This window comes from Pipistrellus hanaki (genome assembly GCF_964339955.1).
Source record: "Pipistrellus hanaki genome assembly, chromosome: 4".
In the NCBI taxonomy this organism is placed as follows: domain Eukaryota; kingdom Metazoa; phylum Chordata; class Mammalia; order Chiroptera; family Vespertilionidae; genus Pipistrellus; species Pipistrellus hanaki.
In genome coordinates this window covers 86,870,346-86,892,462 of record NC_140506.1, presented here as the reverse complement: position 1 = coordinate 86,892,462, position 22,117 = coordinate 86,870,346, and the positions used below count along the sequence as shown (strand labels likewise).

Genomic DNA, 22,117 nt, shown 5'->3' with positions numbered 1-22,117 from the left:
ATGCCTTTTCATTGTGTAGATGACATTTTGCCTTGTGTAATCTTACATTGAAACTTAAACTGACTAGGATCTCCGTGGTGCGGTTTCTCTGTGCGGTGTGTAACTATATAAAGAATGGTCAAAACTCAGACCTGAGCGAGAGATCACGTCCAGCCCTCCCCCTTCATGCACGAGACGCATTTTAATATTACTTCCTCCTTTATCCATCTATCAATAATTGAGCACTGCATCAATTAATATGCCGGGCAAATTGCATTCCCCATCTTCTCCTCCACGATGTATTTCAGTAATGGAGATAATTTTCAAGATAAAGGATACAATTTAAAATGGATTAAGAAGAACAACTAATAAAGGAGGATGGATTCAGGGAAGAAGAAAAAAAAAAGTGGGATACTTTGAGGAAATCTTAGCTGTGCATCTGAGCCTGTGGATTTTTGTGAGGGGAGCCCGTGGAAATTACCAAGTTTTAGGCACACTGCAGTTTGCCAGGTCTGCAGATGCAGAGGACGAGGGAGGAGGAGGAGGAAGAAACACAGGCAAACTCACCCTAACACACACACACACACACACACACACACACACACACACACCTCACAACCAGGCCTTGTAAGGAGGAGAGTAATTGCATCATCTGTATCTGCAGGTCAGGAGGGCTAAACATTTGTGCTACCAAGAAGTCTTCCTGCAGCTTTCCATTTGCCAGGTTCAGTTGATGGGGTTTGATTCTGCCTTTGATGAGCTGAACTGGCCCAGAAGCCTCCCAGGCCCCTCCCCCGAGCCCCTCCCCGCGGGTTCCCGGTCCCTGGCCCACACCCTGGCCACAGCCCTGCCCTGGGAACCGCTGCCCTGCGCGGTGCTCGGCTGGTGGCAGCTGCGGTGCAGGCAGCAGGCAGCCCGAGCCGCAGTGACGCCGCTGGGTCGGTAGATGGCTGTAGACAAGTGTGCTGAGCCCCGTGGTATCCAGAGCAATGAGTCTGGGGAGGCCTTGACCGGACTGGATGCTGCTTTTATCTGAAGTACATTTAAAGAGATAAAGGGGAAGCCGGGTTGCTGCACGTGTTCTTTTCTCTGCTGCTGCTGGAGCTTTACTTTGAGTTTAAAAAAAAAAAAAAAAAAGAAAAGAAAATTCTCAGCGGCTGGCCTCCCCGAGCCGCGGCTCTGTGCAGATGGGCTTGCCTCCCGAGGATCGGCAGCCTGCCTGTCAATTCCACCCGTGGGGATTTCCGTGAACCTCCCACCGGCGCCAGGAAAGGGTGTAGCGCCCGTCTGCGTGTGACTACACCAGCGCTACTATTATTAATACTACCAGTGACATCGGGGTTTGTTTCCGCCGCCGTTGCCGGCTGCCTAAAGTGTCCGGATTTGCTCATTAAGCAGCCACACCAAGAATTTGTTACCTAAGCAGCCTTGACAGGAAAGAGAGGAAAGGCAAGAGTTAGGAAGGGAAGAGAGCGAGAGGAGAGAGAGAGAGAGAGAGAGAGAGAGAGAGAGAGAGAGAGAGAGAGAGAGAGAGAGAGAGGCAGCCTGGAGCAAGTCACATCACACACAGTGCCACTGAAGGAATGCTGGCCTCGTAAACTCACAAACAAGCACAACAAACCTTGTGTAAGGAAAGAAGAGGGACTCTGAGGACTTGGCAGGAAAAGGCGAGATTTTCTACCCACTGGTTTCAGACTGTCTTCCAGATACTCTTGGTGAAGTGAGGAGACTTCTGATTGCTGACAGAGAGCCCCTGGTTTCTCTCTCAAGATGATGATGTATTTGTGGGTAGGTAGTCTCTCTCTCTCTCTCTCTCTCTCTCTCTCTCTCTCTCTCTCTCTCTCTCTGATTAATAAATTGACTTCGGGGATAAAGATTGCAGCCCAGGGTAATCGCGTTCGGTGTGAGGCGGTTATGCTGGTGGGGGGATGATCGTGCACTGTAACAGTACATGTGCTTCCATTTCCAGTGGGACTCCAGGCAAGACCTGGTTCATTAGCATGAAGCTGCAATTTTATTTTCGGTTGCAAAAAGGAAAACAAACGAAAAAATGTGTGTGGGGGGAGTGCATGGCTTTCTCTTTTCTGGAAACACTGCGATGGTGAATTCAGAGCTGGTGGGAAAAAGACAGACAAGGTCTGGGGAGCCGGTTCAGGCATGAAGCGAATTCCGCATCACTTGTAGCTGTGTGGGATGCCATGTAATTACCAAGAATGAACTGCTCTGAGTCGTGGTGGCTTTTTAGATTGTGTGTTTTCCCCCCATCTCTCCAAAGTGACTACTTATGTGTCATGAGGGGGCTGTGTGTTGTGGATGGGAGCATTGTGTGTTATTTGCCTTAACCAGGCATGCATTTGGATGTGTGTATTTCATAGGGGTTGACTTGCAAAAGGTGGATTTCTGTGTAGTGGTTCTGGCTTACTAAGAAATGGTGTGTACTTATTGTGCGCTTGGTTTTTTTGTGGGTTTTTTTTTTTCCCCTTCCCCAGGAGATGGCATTAAAATAAAAGCATCCAAGTGGTAACCTGTACTTAGGAATTACAATCTCTAACTGCTGAAGCAATTTAACAAATAATCATCTAGCATGAAAACCTTAGAAAAATCCCTTAATCATGTTTCAAGGGACGCATATATGCCCTCATGTCGTTTGGCCACTGGAGAACTCGTGTGCATCCATTAGCCCAGGAGCCCAAGACCTCGCTCTGTGATTTCATGTTAAAAGATGGGGTGTCCCCTGCCTTCCTGAGGGAGGGAGGCATTTGCAAGGGGAACCCCTCCCTCTGTTTTTCACCAACATTATCATCATCATTGTTTTCCAATGTGCAGCATACTTAGAAAAACCTCTTTGTATGCTTCTCCTTCCAGTCTCACTTCTAGGTCAGCTCAGCTCCGCGAACTTGCCTTTGCTGCGAGGAAGAGCGCCCCTGTGTTGAATTCTTTGTTAATCACATTGATTCTCTGACCTCTGAGGGTGTCTCAGCTTGCCTCAGCCCTCGGTGAGCTTTGTGATCTAGATTTTTGCCCCCTCCCCACCCCCACCTCTTTTCTGGTGGATATTTTCTCTTTGTAGTGACTTTAGCTCTATTTCCACCTGGCTTCTTTCTGCAGAGCCCAATACAGTGAATTCTGCCACTTGGGGACATACTGTCTCTATTACTATTTTGTTTTCATTGTAGGACAAGTTTCCTCTTCCCCTAAAGAAGTCTTTGGCAATATGCAAACATGGAGTGGCATGCACTTAGCATACACTTAGCAGAGATAGGTTTATCTAAAAACACTGGATCCTTGTGCCATTTATGTTTGGTGGAAATGAAGAACGTTTTCTAGGCTTACCAATGTTGATTTCTAAGCACTGGGAACATTTGTCACCTGGGATCACGATTAAGGAAATGGCTTCATGCAAGTATTTCAGGAAAAGGCGTCTATTTGTGGTGTTTATTGTGTGAGTGAACCTTAATGAATTGTAGACAACTTTCAGCTCTTTCAGGCTGTGATAGGTAACGGTTTGCTGGTCACGCTGCTTCTCAGAGTTCCTGAGTGGTGGCCTTCATTTTACTTATGAAGTTTGCTGACTCTTACTCAGGTGCCTATTTGCAACTCAAAGCAGCGGGGGAGCATGGCCTCTCGCAGTCCCTGTCCCAGGTCCTGAAAGCTTGCTAACCTGCTTTAGTCGTTGGTCCTTGGCTTTGAAAAGCAGCCTCTCTTAGTTCCTATGTGTTTCCCTCGGACCAGAGCTTTTCCTTGCTATGTGTGTGTATGAACTGCATTTATCAAACTGAAAAGTGGTTACTACCTTCCTTTTCCGTGTTTACATCTTTAATTCAGATTTTTTTGGTTCTGCTTTCAGAAAATGGCAGAGTCTTGATGTGGGAACAGCTGGGTCCATGCTGTGTAAGGGTATATGAATTAGCAAGCTAGCACCACCGCTGTGAGGTCGGAGGGTTTCTCCATTCTTTTCTCCTCTTTTATGCGGAGGTTCTGCTGATGCCTTCTAGTCTGTAAGTAAAGATACTCTGAACGTGGCTGAAATCTCTGTGTAAGAGCTCATCTAGCTTTAGGAAAATCATCCTCAGCCACATCCACGTATGAAAATAGTGTTTGCTGCTCTCTTAGGGATATAAAAATGAAAATGAAGAGAACATGGAGATACAGGAAAATATATTTCGCATTCCGTTTAGTCCTGCCCTTGTTTCTTAGATTTGTTAAATAGGCTCTTTCTATACACCTCTCTGTGTTAATAGCACATGATTTCAGTGAGTACATTTTTATTAAGATTGACAACTTTTGGTTGCGGGGGGAGGTGTAGAAGCAGTGGGGGACAGCCTTCCTTCTTTCCCTCTCTTCCCACTCAGCTGCATTCCTGCCTGGGGACTGTCCCCTCAGGGGGAGGAGGAAGGCAGTGGGATGCTTTGCAACATTCATTACTGATTAGCAGCACAAGCAAGTGCAGATTCTGCAAGCCCAGCTGATAATATCCTTGCAGATGTGCAACACGGAAATCACTGTACCATCTAACATTGGTATCGTCTTGCCTTACATTTGTTTAAGAAGCTTTTTCCTATGAAAAATAAGATAGCCATTTTTGGGGCGCTTTATTTCCCCTGAGTGAGGATAGGTTGGTGTGCAGGGGAAAGAAAGTTGGCAGCATTTGCTAACTTCTGGGTCCATGAGGAGAAAGAAAGAGCTTTCTCTGAGGACTCCCAGGAAAAACATGGGGGTCTCTTTTACTACTACTCATCCCCTAGAGCAGTGGTTGGCAAACCGCAGATTGTGAGCCACATGTGACTCTTTGGCCCCTAGAGCAGGGGTCTTCAAACTACGGCCCGCGGGCCACATGCGGCCTGCAGAGGAGTCTGATCCTGCCCGCCAGGTTTTTTGGGCAGTGAGCGCAGCCGAGGTGTTACAGTAGGAATTAGTAGTTCATATAGTCCGGCCCTCCAGCTCTCTGAGGGACCGTGATCTGGCCCCCACTTTAAAAAGTTTGAGGACCCCTGCTGTGGCTCTTCCATAAAATACCACATGTGGGTAGGCACATACCATACAAATTATGTTAATAAGGAGTATCCCAATTATGTTAATAACAATGTACCTACCTATATAGTTGAAGTTTAAAAAATTTGGCTCTCAAAAGAAATTTCAATAGTTGTACTGTTGATATTTGGCTCTGTTGACTAATGAATTTGCCGACCACTTCCCTAGAGGATAAAGCCGTCTTGACCAGCACAGACTCCAGCTCTCCTGTGGTTACTTATTCCACATGCATTAGTCTTTCTCGGGATACAGTTGAGTTGTGTCTTCCCGGGCTGGGCAGAACAAGTTGGTTGTGGACACTTGCTTATTTCATTCAAAGATAAGATGCATGGACCCTGTCCCTCAGGTCCTGGACCAAATAGTCCCCAACGTAAACTCCACTGCAATGGGTGTTTGTGCCGAACTCTGAAACCTTCTCTTTATTTCTTTTTGCTCTTGAAGTGGAGAACCATTTTCATTTTATTATTCACACTGACATTTTCTTCTTGCTGTACCAAGAGCTCTTGCTCTCTTCTTTTTACTTGTAGATGAGATAATGCAATGTTAACCTTTTCTTAGCTTTCTTATCGTTGTATAACTTATCCTTTCATAAACAGAGGTTTACACATAGACATCGAAGTGTAAGCCAGGGAGAGAGGAGCCATGGGCACAGCGTTTCTGAGTGATGTTGGAAAGATGGGGAGCATTACCTCGGTAGGCAGCATCTCTGCTTCGGACACTGAATTTCAAGCACATAAAAAGGGAATAAACAAGAAATGCATTATTCTTTCTGCAGGACCCAGCATCCTGCATATCCCATTGTGTGTTGCCCTGGGCAGAAACTCGTCCAACCAGAATATTCTATTACCAGCCTGCACACTTATGAACCTACCTTCATGTCTGTCTCATCTGGGCAATTGGGGAACCTCCTCTGAATTCTCCATTTTCTTTCCAGATGCCTAAAGCTTCTTCTGTTCTATGCTGCACATGTTAGCACTTGGTTGTAAACTGATGATAGATTTCCTGGTTTATAGATGCTGTAGAGATTAGAGGATATGAATAAATTATAGATTAAACCACATATAGTTGCTTTATGGTCTGGGGCCTTCATATCAATTTCATTTAACCATTTTTTAAAGGCAAGAACAACGTCTCTTCCTTTTTAAAAAAATAACTTTTGCTTTCCTTCTTTATTTCAAGCAAATAATAAATGTATCTTTTGTAGTGAAATTAGTCAATGAGAAGAATCTAAACAACACTAATTCTTCTAGCACCTAAGATAGATACCTACATATTAACATATAGTTCATTTCTAATAGATACGTTTTTAAAAAGATATTTTTATTTATTTCAGAAATAAAGGGAGAGAGAGAGATAGAAACATCAATGATGAGAGAGAATCATTGATTGGCTGCCTCCTGCACGCTCCCCACTGGGAATCTAGCCCACAACCCGAGCATCTGCCCTTGACTGGAATCAAACCTGGGACCCTTCAGTCCGCAGGCCAACTCTCTATCCACTGAGCCAAATCAGCTAAGGCTAATTGATACTTTTTAATACATATGCACAAGTGCACACTTATTTTTTTTAATTTGGAGACGACACTGATGGTAAGGTTTAAAATTCATACAGTCAATTTATTAAAAGGGTTTGTTGTCATTTGTTTGTGTCTGCTGTGTGTGTATGTGTCGGGGTAAAAATGTTATCACATGAAAAGGCCATATCAATGATAAAATATTAAAAAGTGAAGGAAGAAAAACGAGAGCCCCTGAGAAAGAATATTCTTTTGGAAAAATGAGATCATACTGCTTTAGAACTCACTGCTTTGTGAACTGTTTTTAACAATTTGTGCCAATATTTTGTACAACAGCATTTTCAATGCTTGAGTAGATATATGGTGTTCCAATGTATGGAGAGTACATAAGGTAACGAGCTCCTTAATTGTCAGTTGTTTTGGCTTCTAAAATCTTCCCAAGTATCTAGCCCGGGATTAATGTGTATATTAGGCATATACTCATTCAGCTTGTTGATCATTTATTAAGGGTTTATTGAGCACACATTGTGCTGGGCCCTGGGGAATGTGACACAGAAGACATGTTGAGAACGAGGAAGGGCTGGAGGTGGAGGGATGGTTGTTTGCAGCACCAGCTGTTGACTGAAGTTTACAGATGTGCTAATTATTGGTTCTGGATTCAGATATTTGCTGCCCTTTGCCAAATCAAATCCTGGGACCTACTTTTTTTCATTGGGATGTCTGCTTTCACTTTGGTGGACTGGAAGCCCACCTATGGTCTGTTGTTTTTTGTTGTTGTTATTTGTTTGTTTGTTTCTTTTTTATAATTTAGTTGGCCAATTAATTCAGTGGTTCCTTTTTTGTGGGACCTCATGGTAGAGATTGCTGGTGGCAACCAAAGGAAAGTTTTTGTTGTGATTAAGGGGAGAAAGACTTTAGTGCTTTATCCTGAATTTCCATGCTGTTTGTTGACTGGACAGCTTTGTAGCAAGACACCTCAAGAATGCAAAGATGACTCCTCTTCCCGGCAGGAATTCTAAATTTTAATTGCTATGATCTCGCAGGATCTTTCAGCATCCATGCTGGTTACCTATCTCAGGTAGAGGCTGGGGAAAATGGATCCAGCTGACTGTGGTTCTGGGGACTAAGATACTCCTCCTTACTCATGTCCTTATATTTATTGACTGTAATTTCTACTGAAAACCCCTCCATTGTCTCCATACCACCAGGGCAAGCTCAGAGCCCAAAACATACTCTGTTATTTCAAACAATTCGATCATCATTCCCCAAACCCAGCCCACCTCCTCTTCAGTACTCCAATACACGGAACATCTACCATGTTGGTTACATATATTTTGGACTCTTTTCTTGGCATCTTTCAGTGGGCAGTATCCATTCGTTGAGATACTCTTCAGGTAGAAGGAGGACGAGGGGCCCTCATGAACATGCCAACCTTCTGGTTGATAAGAGGAACACTGCATGGCCCAAAAGTTAATGAATGGGAGTTCATTTATGACTTGCATCTTCTCCCCTCTGCCTTAACCATTCATGGCCTCTACTCACTGCAGAACCTCTCTGGCAGAGGGAGTAATACGTTATTTTCCGCTTGAGCACCCAGAAGCCATTGATGTAAATTGATCGGTACTTTTTTTTTTTTTTTGTATTTTTCTGAGATCCTGTTTACATGCACATTCCTCTTTGTCTGCAAAGTGATTTGTATCATAAAGCCCCATCCATTTTTCTTTCTAATCTAATAATGACACTAAACTCATTGAATTCTTGTGTCTAAAGATTCTTGCAAAAATAATGGTTCAACTATATAGGGCAGGGAAGACGTAGTGCAGCTCTGGAGGAAACAATAAAAAATGGGCCAATGCTTCCTCTCAGTAGGAATTCTAGGCAATAGGTTTGTACTCCTTTCTGATTTATTTTCGTAAAAGCAAAACCTATTGAGTATTAATATAAAAGGGTGCTGAAGGCTTTATGTTTAATTTTTAAACATAGTTTTTGGCCAACTCTACAGATTCTTTAGCTCTAGAGGATCATAAAAAAAACACCAACTGACAAAAATCTGACTTAATGTGAAGCAGCCCTTCTAGCCTTCATTTTACAATTTGAGTGGTGTTTCATATGCCTTTGGAAAATGTCTCAAACCCTCAGACAAATACTTGATCAAACGATGCAGGTTTGAAAGACATAAGCAAATTAGTTTCTGTACAAACCTGTGTCCCCATTCAGAAAAGAACAAATTGAAAAATTGATATTCAATACCAACAAGATAATTCTGGGAAGCAATAGAGCATCGTTTTGACAACGAAGGCACATGAAGCTTTTAGGACAAGAGGAAAGACAAATGCACATTGTGCTTTCCATTTATTATCCGACAACACCTTAGGTGGAAATTCAAGAAAGCACTTGGGAAGGAGAGGTAGGTGCAGGAAAAGCAAGATTTGGAGATGATTGGAAGAAATTTAATGCTATTTCAAGGGGAGATGTGGATTGGATAGAATACACCAAGGCCCTCTTTGCATTCTGTAGCTCATGTTCCCCATGGTTTTCTCACTTAGAGTCAGACTTTCAAATTTCATGTATTGGATTGACACCCCTAGGTACCTTGATGGAGGATTTCTGTATTCCTTTGCAGTTTTTATTATTGATATATTGTTCAGCTGCTCCAACATCTTGCCAGTGGATTAAGTGGTATGGCTAAGGTGGGAGATGGCCTTAAACAAGAGCAGAATATAAAAGTGTGTGTGTGTGTGTGTGTGTGTGTGTGTGTGTGTGTGTGTTGAGACAGTTATGAAGCAGAGAAAGAGAGCTCCCTGCTTTAAATAAATTGCTATGGATAACATTTGGATTATCTGTTCTCTTTGATTACCCAAAAGTTTTGCCACCATGTCTTAATACCCAAAGAATACATCTCACTTTTCCAATACATCAAAGGTCAATGTGCATTGCAGAGTAATCTTTTACCATTAAAGAGTGATATGCTATTCTATTACTTGCACATCTGTTTATATTTTATTGACAGTGTTTATTATTTGTTCTAGATAGAATATTCTATCTTAATAGAATGCACGACAAAAAGAAAACGTGGTAACATTTTATCAGTGATGTGGAGGTTCAAGCTCTCTTATACTTGTCTGTCCCTTTTCTGTTTCTCTGAGCTACACGGTGAGTCCTTCGAGGTGAGGAAGTGCCTGAGTCTCCTCTGTGCTCAGATGTCATGATGCACAGCAGGTGGGAGCTCTCAGTAGGTTAATCCACGATGATCATGCTTACAAGCTCTTAGTGCATCACTAAACGAATAGAAATGTGTTCTTAAACTTTATTTTTGTTTAAAAATAATTATCAAGAGTTTCCAATGTGTCAGATATGTTGTGCACTGAGGGTTTGGGATACAGCAAGCACAATGTGGTCTGAATTCCCATGGAATTTATATGCAGTTGAGGAGACATATAAAACAAACTACAGCAAAACAAAGCAAATGTGGTCACAAAGGGGCAAAAACATTGGGCGAAATGTTTCCGCTGAGATTCGTGGCTGCAAAACTACGGTAAGTTGAGTGCCAAAGGGTAGTGTGCCTGCTCATACCTCTGAGATGTCCAGAGCGACTCTCAAGCCAGGTAGATGCAGGTGGCCAAGCCAGGCCACTGGGACTCTGCCTCCGCTTCCCAGACCCGGCTCCTTGTGGTCCCTCCATGACTGATGTGACTGAGGTGGCCAATGGTGGCTCCAAGCTGTTGTTCACTGTGACAGCAACCCCTGGGGACTCACCACAGTCCTTCCTGTCCAAGTGGGTCCTGAGGAAGTTCTGAAGGCACTTCTCTCACACCTGCTGTGGGTCACCTCCCCATCCCAAAGACAATTTCTGAGAGTTCATCCCCAAGCCTGGGAAAAGCACTCACTGTTCTGAATCTGAAAGCAGAGCTCTGTCCCCCCAAAACATGAAATGAGAACAGTGGAGAAGTGGTTTCCTGGGAACTAGGGAAGAACTGTGAGTGGAAGGAGAAATGAATGAAATGGATGCTGGTGAGGTGAGAACAACAGATAGGCATTATAAGGGTAAACCAGCATGGTCCCCCCAGTTCGCAGTGACTCTAAGACAGAAAGGAAAGGGCACTTGGGAGATGTATCAGGAATGGTCACGTGGGGCAGGCCTCCTCTGAGAAGGGGTATTATCAGCTGGGACCTTCAGCTAGTGGCTCTGCTAAGCTGGAAGCCTCTAGAAGAGGCGGTGGCAGGAGGAGGTGTGCAAGAGGTCTGCTGGCCAGAGAGAGCTCTGAGGTGGGCAGGAACCACATCACGTTGGGTTAGAGGCTCACTGCCTCCTGCGCAGCATCAGTGACCCACATCTATCATCCAGCACCCCAGAATTAAAGCAAGGAGAGGGGGGCCCTACTGGGAGTGACAGAGAAGACTGAGGGAGGGAGCCTTTTTTGTTTTCTCTCCTATTTTCTTTGAGCAGTGTTAGAGAATCCATAGTTCTTTTTCTCCTTGGGTTTTAAGCACCTCTCCATGGGCGACAAATGACCAAATTCCCCCCAGTTTGACTTTGCTACCACTCTTAAAAGGCAAGCACACATACATCCTCAGCCTCTGCTGCTCTGCACCCAGCTCTGATTTATATTTTCAAAGAAACCTGATCCTCAGGCCTCTGCAGTAACTCCTCAGCACGTGCTGAATCAGCAGGCTTCTGCTGATGCTCATTTACCAAAAGCCTCCTATGGGGGTGGGGGCCCACTGCAAAGAGAGAAATGTAGGGTGTGTTGAAACTCCGGGTCTCCTGCGGGGCTGGGGGAAGGGGCGGGAGGCCTTGAATGAATCACAGCGCTTTTGCACAATGGGCCACTCTGTCTGGAGCGGGCACTCTTGGTTGGAGATCAGAAATACAAAACAGTTTAATAATAGTGAGTGTTGTTAGGCATTTCAAGCATCTTCAAGGGCATTTGACTTAAATGAGCTCAATGATGGAGTATTCAAGTAAGGAGAGTGTTGTTAATGTGCTAAATTAAAAGGCTAATCAAAGGGGCCAGTGCTACAAATGAGAGCAGGAACACAATTAGTTAATGGAGGATTGAGAGCTGGAGAGAGGGAGGGATTTTTTTTTTTTTCCATATGCATGATAGCTTCACATTTCCCCGAAGCCCTCCATATTTTAAACCAATGAAAAAAAGCAAAAATTCTTTTTGCCATTTTTTTTACTCACAGAATTAAGCCAAATGTAGCATACTTTACATTATAAAAGAAACAGGATTTTACAGTCACACAAACACCACTCACATAAACATGTACAATCATGTATCACATACAGATAATAACATGTTTCTGAAGAGGATATAGGGCATTATAACGGATAAGATCATAGACTTTGCAGGGAGGTAGAGCTGTATTCAGGATCAGGCCCTTTCGCAATGATTTGCATGAAACCCTTGTTTCTTTCATCTTTAAAATGGGACTAATCCTAGCGCCTGAGGTTGCCATTTGGCTGGTATGAAGCCAGATTGTCCACTGACCCTACAGGTTGCTTATAGCCTCCAACCTTTCTGATGAGTTGCCACTCCTTCTGGTTGGTCTGGGCACTAATTTTTTTTTTTTTTTTTATATGAGTTTTGAAAGTTGTGTCATTGTTAGCATTTAATATGCCATCATTTCCTTATCCATCTTCTTACTGTTGGACACTAACTAGATGGTTGTTTTTGAGAGACCAATTGGGAGTCGAAAACCAGGATTACAGGCTTTAATAGGGGAAAGAGACCTGCCGGGCTGTCTGGAAAGGGGAGAACAGCAATATATGCAGAGGTGAACAGGCCTTTTGAGGGGAGGAATGGGAAGGAATGGGGGCTTAGCGTACTGGACACGCGCTGATTGGTGGGTTAATATATGGTCCATATAGGAACAAGGACTTAGGTATTTGGCAGGTGTTGATTGGTTAGTCAATGTATATGTCCATACAAGGTGCCTGGTTAGGTACTTGATTATTTCTGGGCTGCTGGTTATGTCATACTCCGCCCACCAGTTGGGGGAAGGGAGGATCTATCAGTTTTTTCTCAATATAGCTCATGATAAATATTAATTCAATTAATAACAACTTAAAAATGTACAAAGTGGGCAAAGGAGAGTGAGCAAACAATTCAGACAGAACCCACCAGGTAGACATACATATAGGACATTATGCTTTTCCCCAATGTCACATAAATTTGAACAAAACAGATGTTTTGTCAAATGGAAAGAAATTGTTACAAGGATAATATGCCGAGTGCCTGCCAGACTTTGAGAATACGAATTCTCATGCCTTTTGGGTGGCTATCTAGACTGCTAAATAGTTTTAGAGGTTCGTGTGCAAGATGCTTTTATCTTTTATCCAAACTACATCGCACATCTCCCATGCTAATTCTTTTTATGAAAGGTTGTGCTGAAGATAAAATGATGCATTACAGGAAAGGTACATTAAATCACACATGCAGGTAGTAGGTGTGAGGGAAGTTAGCTCTGACCACTATTAGCATTATTAGTAAAATAATGGCGCACCTATGTCAGTACAGAGGGAGGGAGGCTGTGCACAGAGCAGGGGGGTCCTCCATCAGCTATGCTGGTAAAAGGTTCAGAAAGGTTGGAGTTTGGGGCTGTCCTGGTCTAGGTTCAAAGTCATTTGATACCAGAGTCTCACTGTGTGACCTTGGACACTTCTGAACCCCTTTTAAAATGGTGATAACAGAGGAAGAGGCATGTGGGTCACAGGATAGGACCACGTTTTAGTGCCTGCTCAGAGATTTGCACTAACATGTCAGACTTGATGCTCTTTCTGTCCCCATCCCCAATTACTAAATAAAACTCTCTATTGGAGGGGGAAAATTTAGGGAGAGATGAAGAGTAAAGACAAGAGAAGATAAAACAGATTTCAAATTTGGGCTTTAAAGGAATGAATTAGCATTGAGTCCTGGTATTCCTGTTCTGGAAAATGAGTAGAAAAAAAAAAAAATCCCATAAAGAGTGTTATTTTAAAAGAAACAATGGTTACTTGTTTTTTTCTAAAATAAAAGTATTATTTTGATATTATAAAAAACTTATAAATGGGAATAAGAATATTAACCCCTTCCAACCACTGTTAATATTTTGACATAGTTCTTTATCTTTTTAAATGTTAACACATCTGGATTTGCTTGGATATCCTTTCCGTCAAAATTAGAATTGTACCAAAAATAATTTTATACACATTATTTTAGAAACATTCTACAGTGTTACTATTATTTTTGCAAATATGAGTTTTTAAAGTTTATCATTTTCAGCATTTGTTTGATATGTCATAATTTTCTTTTCCATTTTCTTATTGTTGGACACTAGTTTTTTAAAATATACTTAATGGTAAATATTAATTAGTTAAATAATAACAGCTTAAAATGTACAAAGTGGGCAAAGGAGAGTGAACAGACAATTGAGAAGAAAACAAACATTATATCGACAGAAATATAGGACATTATATTTGTCCTCAATGTCAAATAAATTCAAACAAAACAAATGTTTTCTGAAACTAAAAGAAATTGCTGAAGGGATAATATACTGTGTGCCTGCCAGCATTGGAGAATACTAATTCTCCTGCATTTTTGGTGGAAATCTAGACGGCTAAATATTTTTAGAGGTTCGTGTGCAAGTTCAAAGGATATTTTGAAAAAAGAGAGGCTTGTACTTTGCTGACAACAAGGAAGAATTATGTCTCAAGGAAATAATATGAAACACAGAAAAAATATTATGTACAAGGATTCTGATACTAAGTTTATCTAAATATATGCAATATCATCTCAGGATTTCATTTGGCAGGGAATGCAAGCCAATAATCTCAGGATACAATAGTTTTTTTTACAGAATAAATGACACTTTCAGTTGTGTGCCCAGTATAAGATACTGGAGCTGCACATGCAGACATTCCTTGGCCTGGGTAGGACCCATGCCCATGGCTAAGGATTTATTCTTTCTGCACCAGCATGGCACAGATAAAACTGAGTCAGTACTGTGCCAGCTCTCCTTTAGCTTAGAGAAATTTATGATCTACCATTGTGCTTGGAGAATGTACTATTCATTGAAGGAAAGGGAATTGGGAGGGGGGAGGCAGGGCGGTAATACTCATGTGTGATGGCAGGAAATCTCCGAGCTATAATTCAGGGCATTGCTAATAGTAATCATAGAATATAGCTGTGTGTTAATGAACTACAAAAGACAATTTTATTTTATTTTTTATTGTCTTAAATATATTTTTATTGATTTCAGAGAGGAAGGGAGAGGGAGACAGAGAGATAGAAATATTAATGATGAGATAGAATCATTGGTCAGCTGCCTCCTGCATGCCCCACACTAGGGATAAAACCCACAACCCAGGCATATGCCTTGACTGGGGATTGAACCATGACCTCCTGTTCATAGGTCGAGGCTCAACCACAGAACCATGCTGGCTGGGTGACATGAGAGAATTTTATTTATTTATTTTTTTAAAAAATATTTTATTGATTTTTTTACAGAGAGGAAGGGAGAGAGATAGAGAACCAGAAACGTCGATGAGAGAGAAACATCGACCAGCTGCCTCTTGCACACCCCTTACTGGGGATGTGCCCCAACCAACGTACATGCCCCTGATTGAACCCGGGACCTTTCAGTTCGCAGATCGACGCTTTACCACTGAGCTAAACCAGTTTCAGCACATGAGAGAATTTTAGATTGAAGAAGCTCAGAGAGAGAAATGCCATACCTGAGTTTAGACAATCAAAAGCATTTGTAGAAGGGAGGCAGTTTACATATGGAAAAGTGATGCTTTTGCAAAGATCATATGACAGACTAAGATGGGAGTTTATCATAAGGTTATTACAATAGAAGATGAATTTTGTGACCATGAGACTTTGATATTCAACATGACCTGTTTTTTAAAATTGATTTTTAGGGAGAGTGGTATGGAGAAGGAGAGAAAGAGAGAGAGAGAGAGAAAGAGAGAGAGAGAGAAAGAGACACACAGAGAGAGAGAACAACTCCTACCAGGTATATAGCCCAAAACCAGGGCATGTGCCCTGACCAGCAATAGAACCAGCAGCCTCTCTTTGCACAGGACAATGCCCAACCAATGGAGCCACACTAGATAGGGCAACATATGGCCTGTTTTTTAAAGAAGTGTTTGCTTGCCACCAAAGACAAATGCAGGTTCTACTCCCACACCTGTCCCAACCTGATATTAGAACTTGGCTAATAATTCTCAGCAATCCAAGAGCTGCAATTTCTGACATTGTAACCTATACCATTCGGCTGTGATATGTCTTCATCCCAGGTCCAGGGTTTGTACAGTCGGCAAACTGCTCTAAAATACCAATGCAATGATATATGAAATACAGTCTTCACTCCCCTCGCCAGGCCATGTGCTATGGCTGGGGGCTGCAGTCACTTAGAGGCAAGAGTGCCATTTTCTTTTATTTTTAAAAAATATATTTGTATTGATTTTTTTTCTTTTTTTTTTACAGAGAGGAAGGGAGAGGGATTGAAAGCTAGAAACATCGATGAGAGAGAAACATCTATCAGCTGCCTCCTGCACACCCCCTAATGAGGATATGTCCACAACCAAGGTACGTTCCCTTGACTGGAATTGAACCTGGGTCGCTTCAGACTGCAGGCCGAAGCTCTATCCACTGAGCCAAACTGGTTAGGGCAGGAGTCCCATTTTCCTTGCACAAAGATTACATAAGCTGCCAGTTCTGGCACCCACATTGGCCTGGGCCTGCCCAGAGGATGAGTCCTTTTTCTAACTCCCAGCGAAACAGCATAGGCAGGCAAAGTCCTGCCAGACCCTACTCTTTTACTCTTAAGAACAAAAAGCAAAAAACAAAAAAACTCAAAACACTCCTCTTGGTCACTGGATCCCAGTTCAACTGCTGTTAGTAGGGGCTTTCCCCATGGAAAGTCACATTCCAATAGGCAGATGAAAATGTCTACCTTGATTCCAACTTTGAAGAGGAACCCTCTCCTGTGTGTATCTGCAGCCTATTGATTCCGTTAGCCTATCTGTGAAGAGGGATCTGATATGGAGCCTAAGTCTGACTGGGAACCTTAGCATCGCCTCCGGTGGAGTGTAACATTACAGTCTTTAAGCGTCCTCTTTTCTAGATGTCTTCCCAGGATTTAAAGGAAGAATAAAACCTGCTGGAATATTTATGAATCATGAGATTTAATAGAGACTACAGTAGATCTTATTATTGATGTGCTTACTGCTTCATTAAATTTCCCTTAAGGTTTGTGGCATGGATATGGATCATTTGCAATAATAATTATGCAGTGATCGATTGATTGGGTCTGACATTGCACTTGTCACCTTGAAATGCAAAATCCATCTATTTTCAACAGTGTGAACATTCCTCCCTAATCTCGCACACCAGCACGCAAGAGTTTATTTTATGGAGAAAGTACAATTTATAAAGTTTGGAGACTTAACATTAACCTTTTGCTAAAAAATGAAGTATCACTTGTCATTTTACAAAGAAATGAAAATCATCCAACCAGCAATTTTTTTGAGATTAGAAAACCCAGTCGAATTTCAAGAGAACTTTTCAGACGAGAAATGCATGTGCTTCAATTGAGTGCTACAAGTACACTGTGATATTGGACTTCACTCAGCCTTCCTATGGAGCCTAAAACAGTTACAAGGTGGAGCTAAACTCTGCTTGTGTTTATACACATATGTGTACACTCCTGTTTATGTATCCATTTATCATTTATTTATTTTCATGCCTAACTCTCAAATTCTCTCTGCATCTAAAAATACAAATGCAAAAACTGTTTCTGGAACGTGTGGGTGCCTCCTAAGCCTTCTGCCCAAGGCATGACAGTATGTCACACCATTGGAAGATTCACACTTTTCTTTCTTTCTGAGTGGCGATTTTTTAAAGAGGAGATGGAAAACCAATGACCTCATTTTCCTGCCTTTGTATCAGATTCGACTTCCAGAACTTACTTAACTGTCTTGAGTATATGACATGCCCCGTCTCCACTCAGTTTAGCAATGAGTGATCATTTGGAGAGTCGCTTACTAAGGGCGCAGGCATTGGGCTGGGTGCTGGGGAGAAAATAGCAAGTGAGGCTGACTTGGCTGCTTTCTGCATGGAATCTAAAGGCTAAGGAGGAAGCAGTGTCCTCTCCAGTCCCCTGAATTTAGAACCAGGAGCAATAATACATGTGCTAGCGAGGCACAGCATCTTGAATAGAAGTGAGAAATAGAGGTGTACACAGTAACCTCACATTTGAAATATGTTTAAAAGAATAACCAGCCGAAACCAGTTTGGCTCAATGGATAAAGCATAGGCCTGCGGACTGAAAGGTCCCAGGTTCGATTCTGGTCAAGGGATGTACATTGATTGCGGGCACATCCCCAGTAGGGGGTGGGCAGGAGGCAGCTGATCGATGTTTCTCTCTCATCGATGTTTCTAACTCTCCATCCCTCCCCCTTCCTCTCTGTAAAAAAATCAATAAAATATTAAAAAAAAAATAACCATATGCAGGAAGGCACCGTTGTTGTTTCCACTCTACATGTTATTATGACAGTGAGGACTTGAGAAGTTAAAAGTTCCTAAAATTCATAAGCTAATAAGTGGCTGAGAGCCTGGATTTGAAGCCAGGAAGTCAGTATATGGAGGCTGTGCTTTGCAACAGTTCATGTCTAAAAGTGTGGGTACATACCAAGATGGCAAGAGGGGTTGGAATGACCGGCTGCTGTTTCTCCTATTTCCTCTCTGCAGCTTCTAATATTTGCATTATGTATATGTGTTATTTAGATACTAAGATCACTTACACATATGAATAAATACATGAATATGCCTTGTACAAAACACACTAACCAGTGAGGATAATGGTATTAGACTTCGTACAAAAAGACCATTGAGGTGCCAGACAATAGTTCTGAAGTCCTCAGTGCCATGCCCTAAAGAGCATGAGGAACTCCCAGTACCTAATGACACCATTTGCCAAAGCTCTTCACGACTGTGAGAGCCCCCACACAGCTTTGCTTGTTTGCTGACCTAAGTCTTTCTCTCAAACATGCATAGACACAGAATCTGCCAACCATCTGCTGGTTGAGACAACTTTGACCCTATTATACACTAAGTGGCCAGATTATTATGATCTCTGAATGTATAATAGTCTGGCCACTCAGTGTATAATAACAATAGGAGCAAACATAGAATTTAAGCTCCTTTTTTTGTCTTTCTTCACATATCAGAACTAAAAGCATCGCTTAAACAAAGCATTTCCACATGATGACAGAACAGCAGAATAGCACTTTTAGGATACACACACATATAATTTAAGGCCAAGTAAAGTAATAAAAAAAACATATATTGAATGTTAGGTGGTATATGGAAGACTTTGCATTATTAACCTCTCAACTCTGTTTCCACCCCCACCCCCCACCCCTGCCCCAGGCTCTCCAATGGAAGTGAGGGTATCACACAGTACCAATAGCTCCCATGGCTTCTCATGGGAGGGCACTGGGGATTTGAGGAAGCTTCTGAATGAGTCTGGTACTTTGCCCCACCCATCAGAAGATTATTACCTTCCTTTTAGGCTGCCCCAATCCTGAGGTGGAGGGGAATTGCATCTGACTCACACATAAGAAAGTGAAATTTAGAAAAGGAAAATAACTTGATCAAGACCTAATTTTCCTGGCTTCAAAATTCATGGTAAAAGTGGGATCAGAATGTTGGGCCCCTGCCCTGGCCAGTGTGGCTCAGTTGGTTGGGCTTCATCCTGTGCATCCTGATACTTTTCCAGCTCCATTCCCAGTCAGGGCACATGCCAGGTTGCTGGCTGGATCCCCAGCAGGGAGCATGCAGGAGGCAGCCAATCATTCACTCTCACATTGATGTTTCTCTCTCCCTCTCCCTTCCTCTCTCTGAAAATCAATAAACATATTTTTTAGAGGAACGTTGGGCTTCTGTACACAAATCAGGACATCTATCTACTAGATCATGGACTCTTTAGTGTGGATATTTAAACTAAATATCAAGGCAAAGACAAGCATTTTTTTGTGTTGATTATATACTCATGGCCAATGGAGATAAATATTATAAACCAAGGGCATCTAATAGTCACTTCCTTCAATCATTTTATCTTTAATTGAGTATTTATTTCTCTGTCTTCTTTCAGGTGAGTGGCAAAAATAACCCACTCAAATAGGCTTAGGAAAAATCTCACATAAATAGAGAGTTTATATACAAAACAGAAAAGCCTGTGAGATGGATTTCAGACTCAGCTGCACCCAGAAATACAAATAATATTCCCAGAATTCAACCTCTCTCTCTTTCTTTGTCTTTTCTTCCTTTATCTCTGTTCGGCTTTTATTTCTTAATGTAGGCTTTAGTCAAAGACAAGCCCTTCTTCCTTGTGCCTACCAACATCTTCAAGATTACCTTCTAGCTAAGCACTTAACTCTGAAAGAAAATAACTTTAAGTTTAAGCAAAAGTGCCAGGATCGGCTCTATTTGGTTTACCTTAGGGAGTATGCCCATCTATTACCCATTCACATTGATTTGGGCATAGTATCTGGTATGGTTCACATGACCCCCAAGGAAGCCAGAGCTTTCATTTCCTCATCTACAACCATTTGGTCTGAGCATGGAGTAGGTGTGGGTCTGCTTAAGACAGGCAGAGTGGGGCAGGTGATAGTAGGCAAAAGCATTTGCTTCATGCCTAGTCTTGATCTTTGCTAGTGACAGGCAACTCCCTAAAACCACTCTTCCTAGAAGCATTTCTTATTACACACACCTCTGATAGTCATGGGACTGAAAGTTCTAGAAAATTTAGAATTCTTTAGTATACTCCTATTGAACTCTTCCTTACTCCTTTATAAATTAAATGTATTTTTAACTTAAGTATAGTTTGTATACAAGGTTATATTGGCTGTATTAGTTGAAACTCCTTGGTTGAGGATGTATGACAGTGCCATGAACTTGGAGACATAGCTCAGTGCTCTGAGTCCAGTCAATCTGTGTGCTCCATTGTGTTTTTAGCTACCAGGTACATGATGTTTGTGTGTGTGTGTGTGTGTGTGTGTGTGTGTGTGTGTGTGTGTGTATGTCCATGAATGCACAAGTGTGTGAGTTTCCATATCTAGAGATAGAACTCTGTTACATATCCTGGTGTTCTTAAAATGGGGAGCTAATGACATGGGAAGGTTGGTTTGACAAATGTGGGAATCCAGTTGAAAAATACTTTATAATTCTTGGCTCATTTTGTATTTCTGGTGATACAACAAGCAAAAGAACAAACACTCCTGAAGATTTTTAGTGATGAAAGTCTTTGGAAGCTCTTACAATTCAGCAGGTTGTTGATTCAAGACTACCTGTTGCCTGTTTGCTAACATGCTTGAGCTTTTGTGTGCTTTGGGAATTTTTCTTTTGGAAATCAGTTTGTCTCAGGCCCTGGTATCACTATTTGTTTTCTGGTGTAATTTAATTCAGCAAATATTGAAAACCTACTATGTGTGGGCCCCATGACAGGACCTTGAGATATGAATTCATAACATAATCCCTGTCCCCAGGAAGCACCAAATTTATGAAGGTGAATTAGGCAGGGAGTGATCTGAGCAGATGCTCCAAAAGGTGTCTGATGAATAATTTAAACAGATACACAAGCAAATGAAATAGAATGTTAATGAATGAGCGAAACCACACTGCCTCATGTACCAGCCAGTCTTCTTGGCAGTGGGCATGCCACAGTGTGGAGGTGGTCATGACCCCTGAGGTCATGAAACTTGCATTCCAGTTTAAGACACAAATGGTAAACAGGCACACCAATTAAATGAATGTGTGGTGAAAGCTAAATTATAAGTGTTATGAAGGACATAAATGGGATTCAGAGATTAGGCAATCAGGAAAGGCCTCTTGGAGGTGGTGATATTTAAGATGACTAGCCATGCAAAGAGCCAATGGAAGAACATGCTAGGCAACAGGAGCAGGAAGTACAGTCTCTGTGGCTGAAAGAGAAGGCTAGGTTCCAGAGTGGCTGGAAGGAAGGAAGCAAGAGGGAGAGAGGCACAGGGTGATGTGAGAGAGCCAGATGGGAGCCATTTTTTCAGGGATTGAGCAGGTAGAGAGTACATGTAAAAGCATAGCACATTCTGGAGCTATTGTCAGCTCCGAAAGAATTGGGAAGGGGCCACTCCAGGGTGAGTGAGGGCTAGACTTCACCTTAGAATTTCTTGACTCTCATAAAATGTCCTCCTTATTCAGGAGAGTTGATTTATTTTTTACTGGGGACCAATGAGTGTATAATAGGCAGCACGTATTGAAAGTGTGCAATTTGATACATTTTGATGGATGTGCACACCCAATGAATATCTTCAACTCCAAAAAGTTTCCTCTTCTTTGTCATCTCTCCCTCCAGCTTCCCCCCCCTTTCGCCTTTCCCAAGGCAACTGCTGATGTGATTTCTGTCCCTATATTAGTTTGCCTTTTCTAGAATTTTATATAAATGGAATCATGAAGTAGGTGGGATTTCTTTATATAGCCATCAAGCCTACACAGAATTCAAATCTTCTATTTTTTTCCATATGTCCTTTGTGTCTGAAAATGATCTTAAAAGTCATTTAATAAC

The 22,117-nt window shown here is 42.1% G+C and overlaps 1 protein-coding gene across 25 annotated transcripts in view; it reads left to right on the top strand.

Annotated features, from left to right (window-relative positions):
- The window catches only part of RBFOX1 (RNA binding fox-1 homolog 1), a 1,418,051-nt gene that overhangs the window by 854,802 nt on the left and 541,132 nt on the right, over positions 1 to 22,117 (top strand). Inside the window, exon 1 of one of the 25 annotated variants that reach the window (XM_084882380.1) lies at positions 1,584 to 1,767. The exons of the other annotated variants lie outside the window; for them this stretch is intronic. Within the exon in view, the coding sequence (XP_084738506.1) occupies positions 1,750 to 1,767 (18 nt within the window). The 5' untranslated portion in view covers positions 1,584 to 1,749. Of the gene's footprint in view, positions 1 to 1,583; positions 1,768 to 22,117 lie in introns of those variants that run through there. 25 annotated transcript variants of the gene reach the window in all.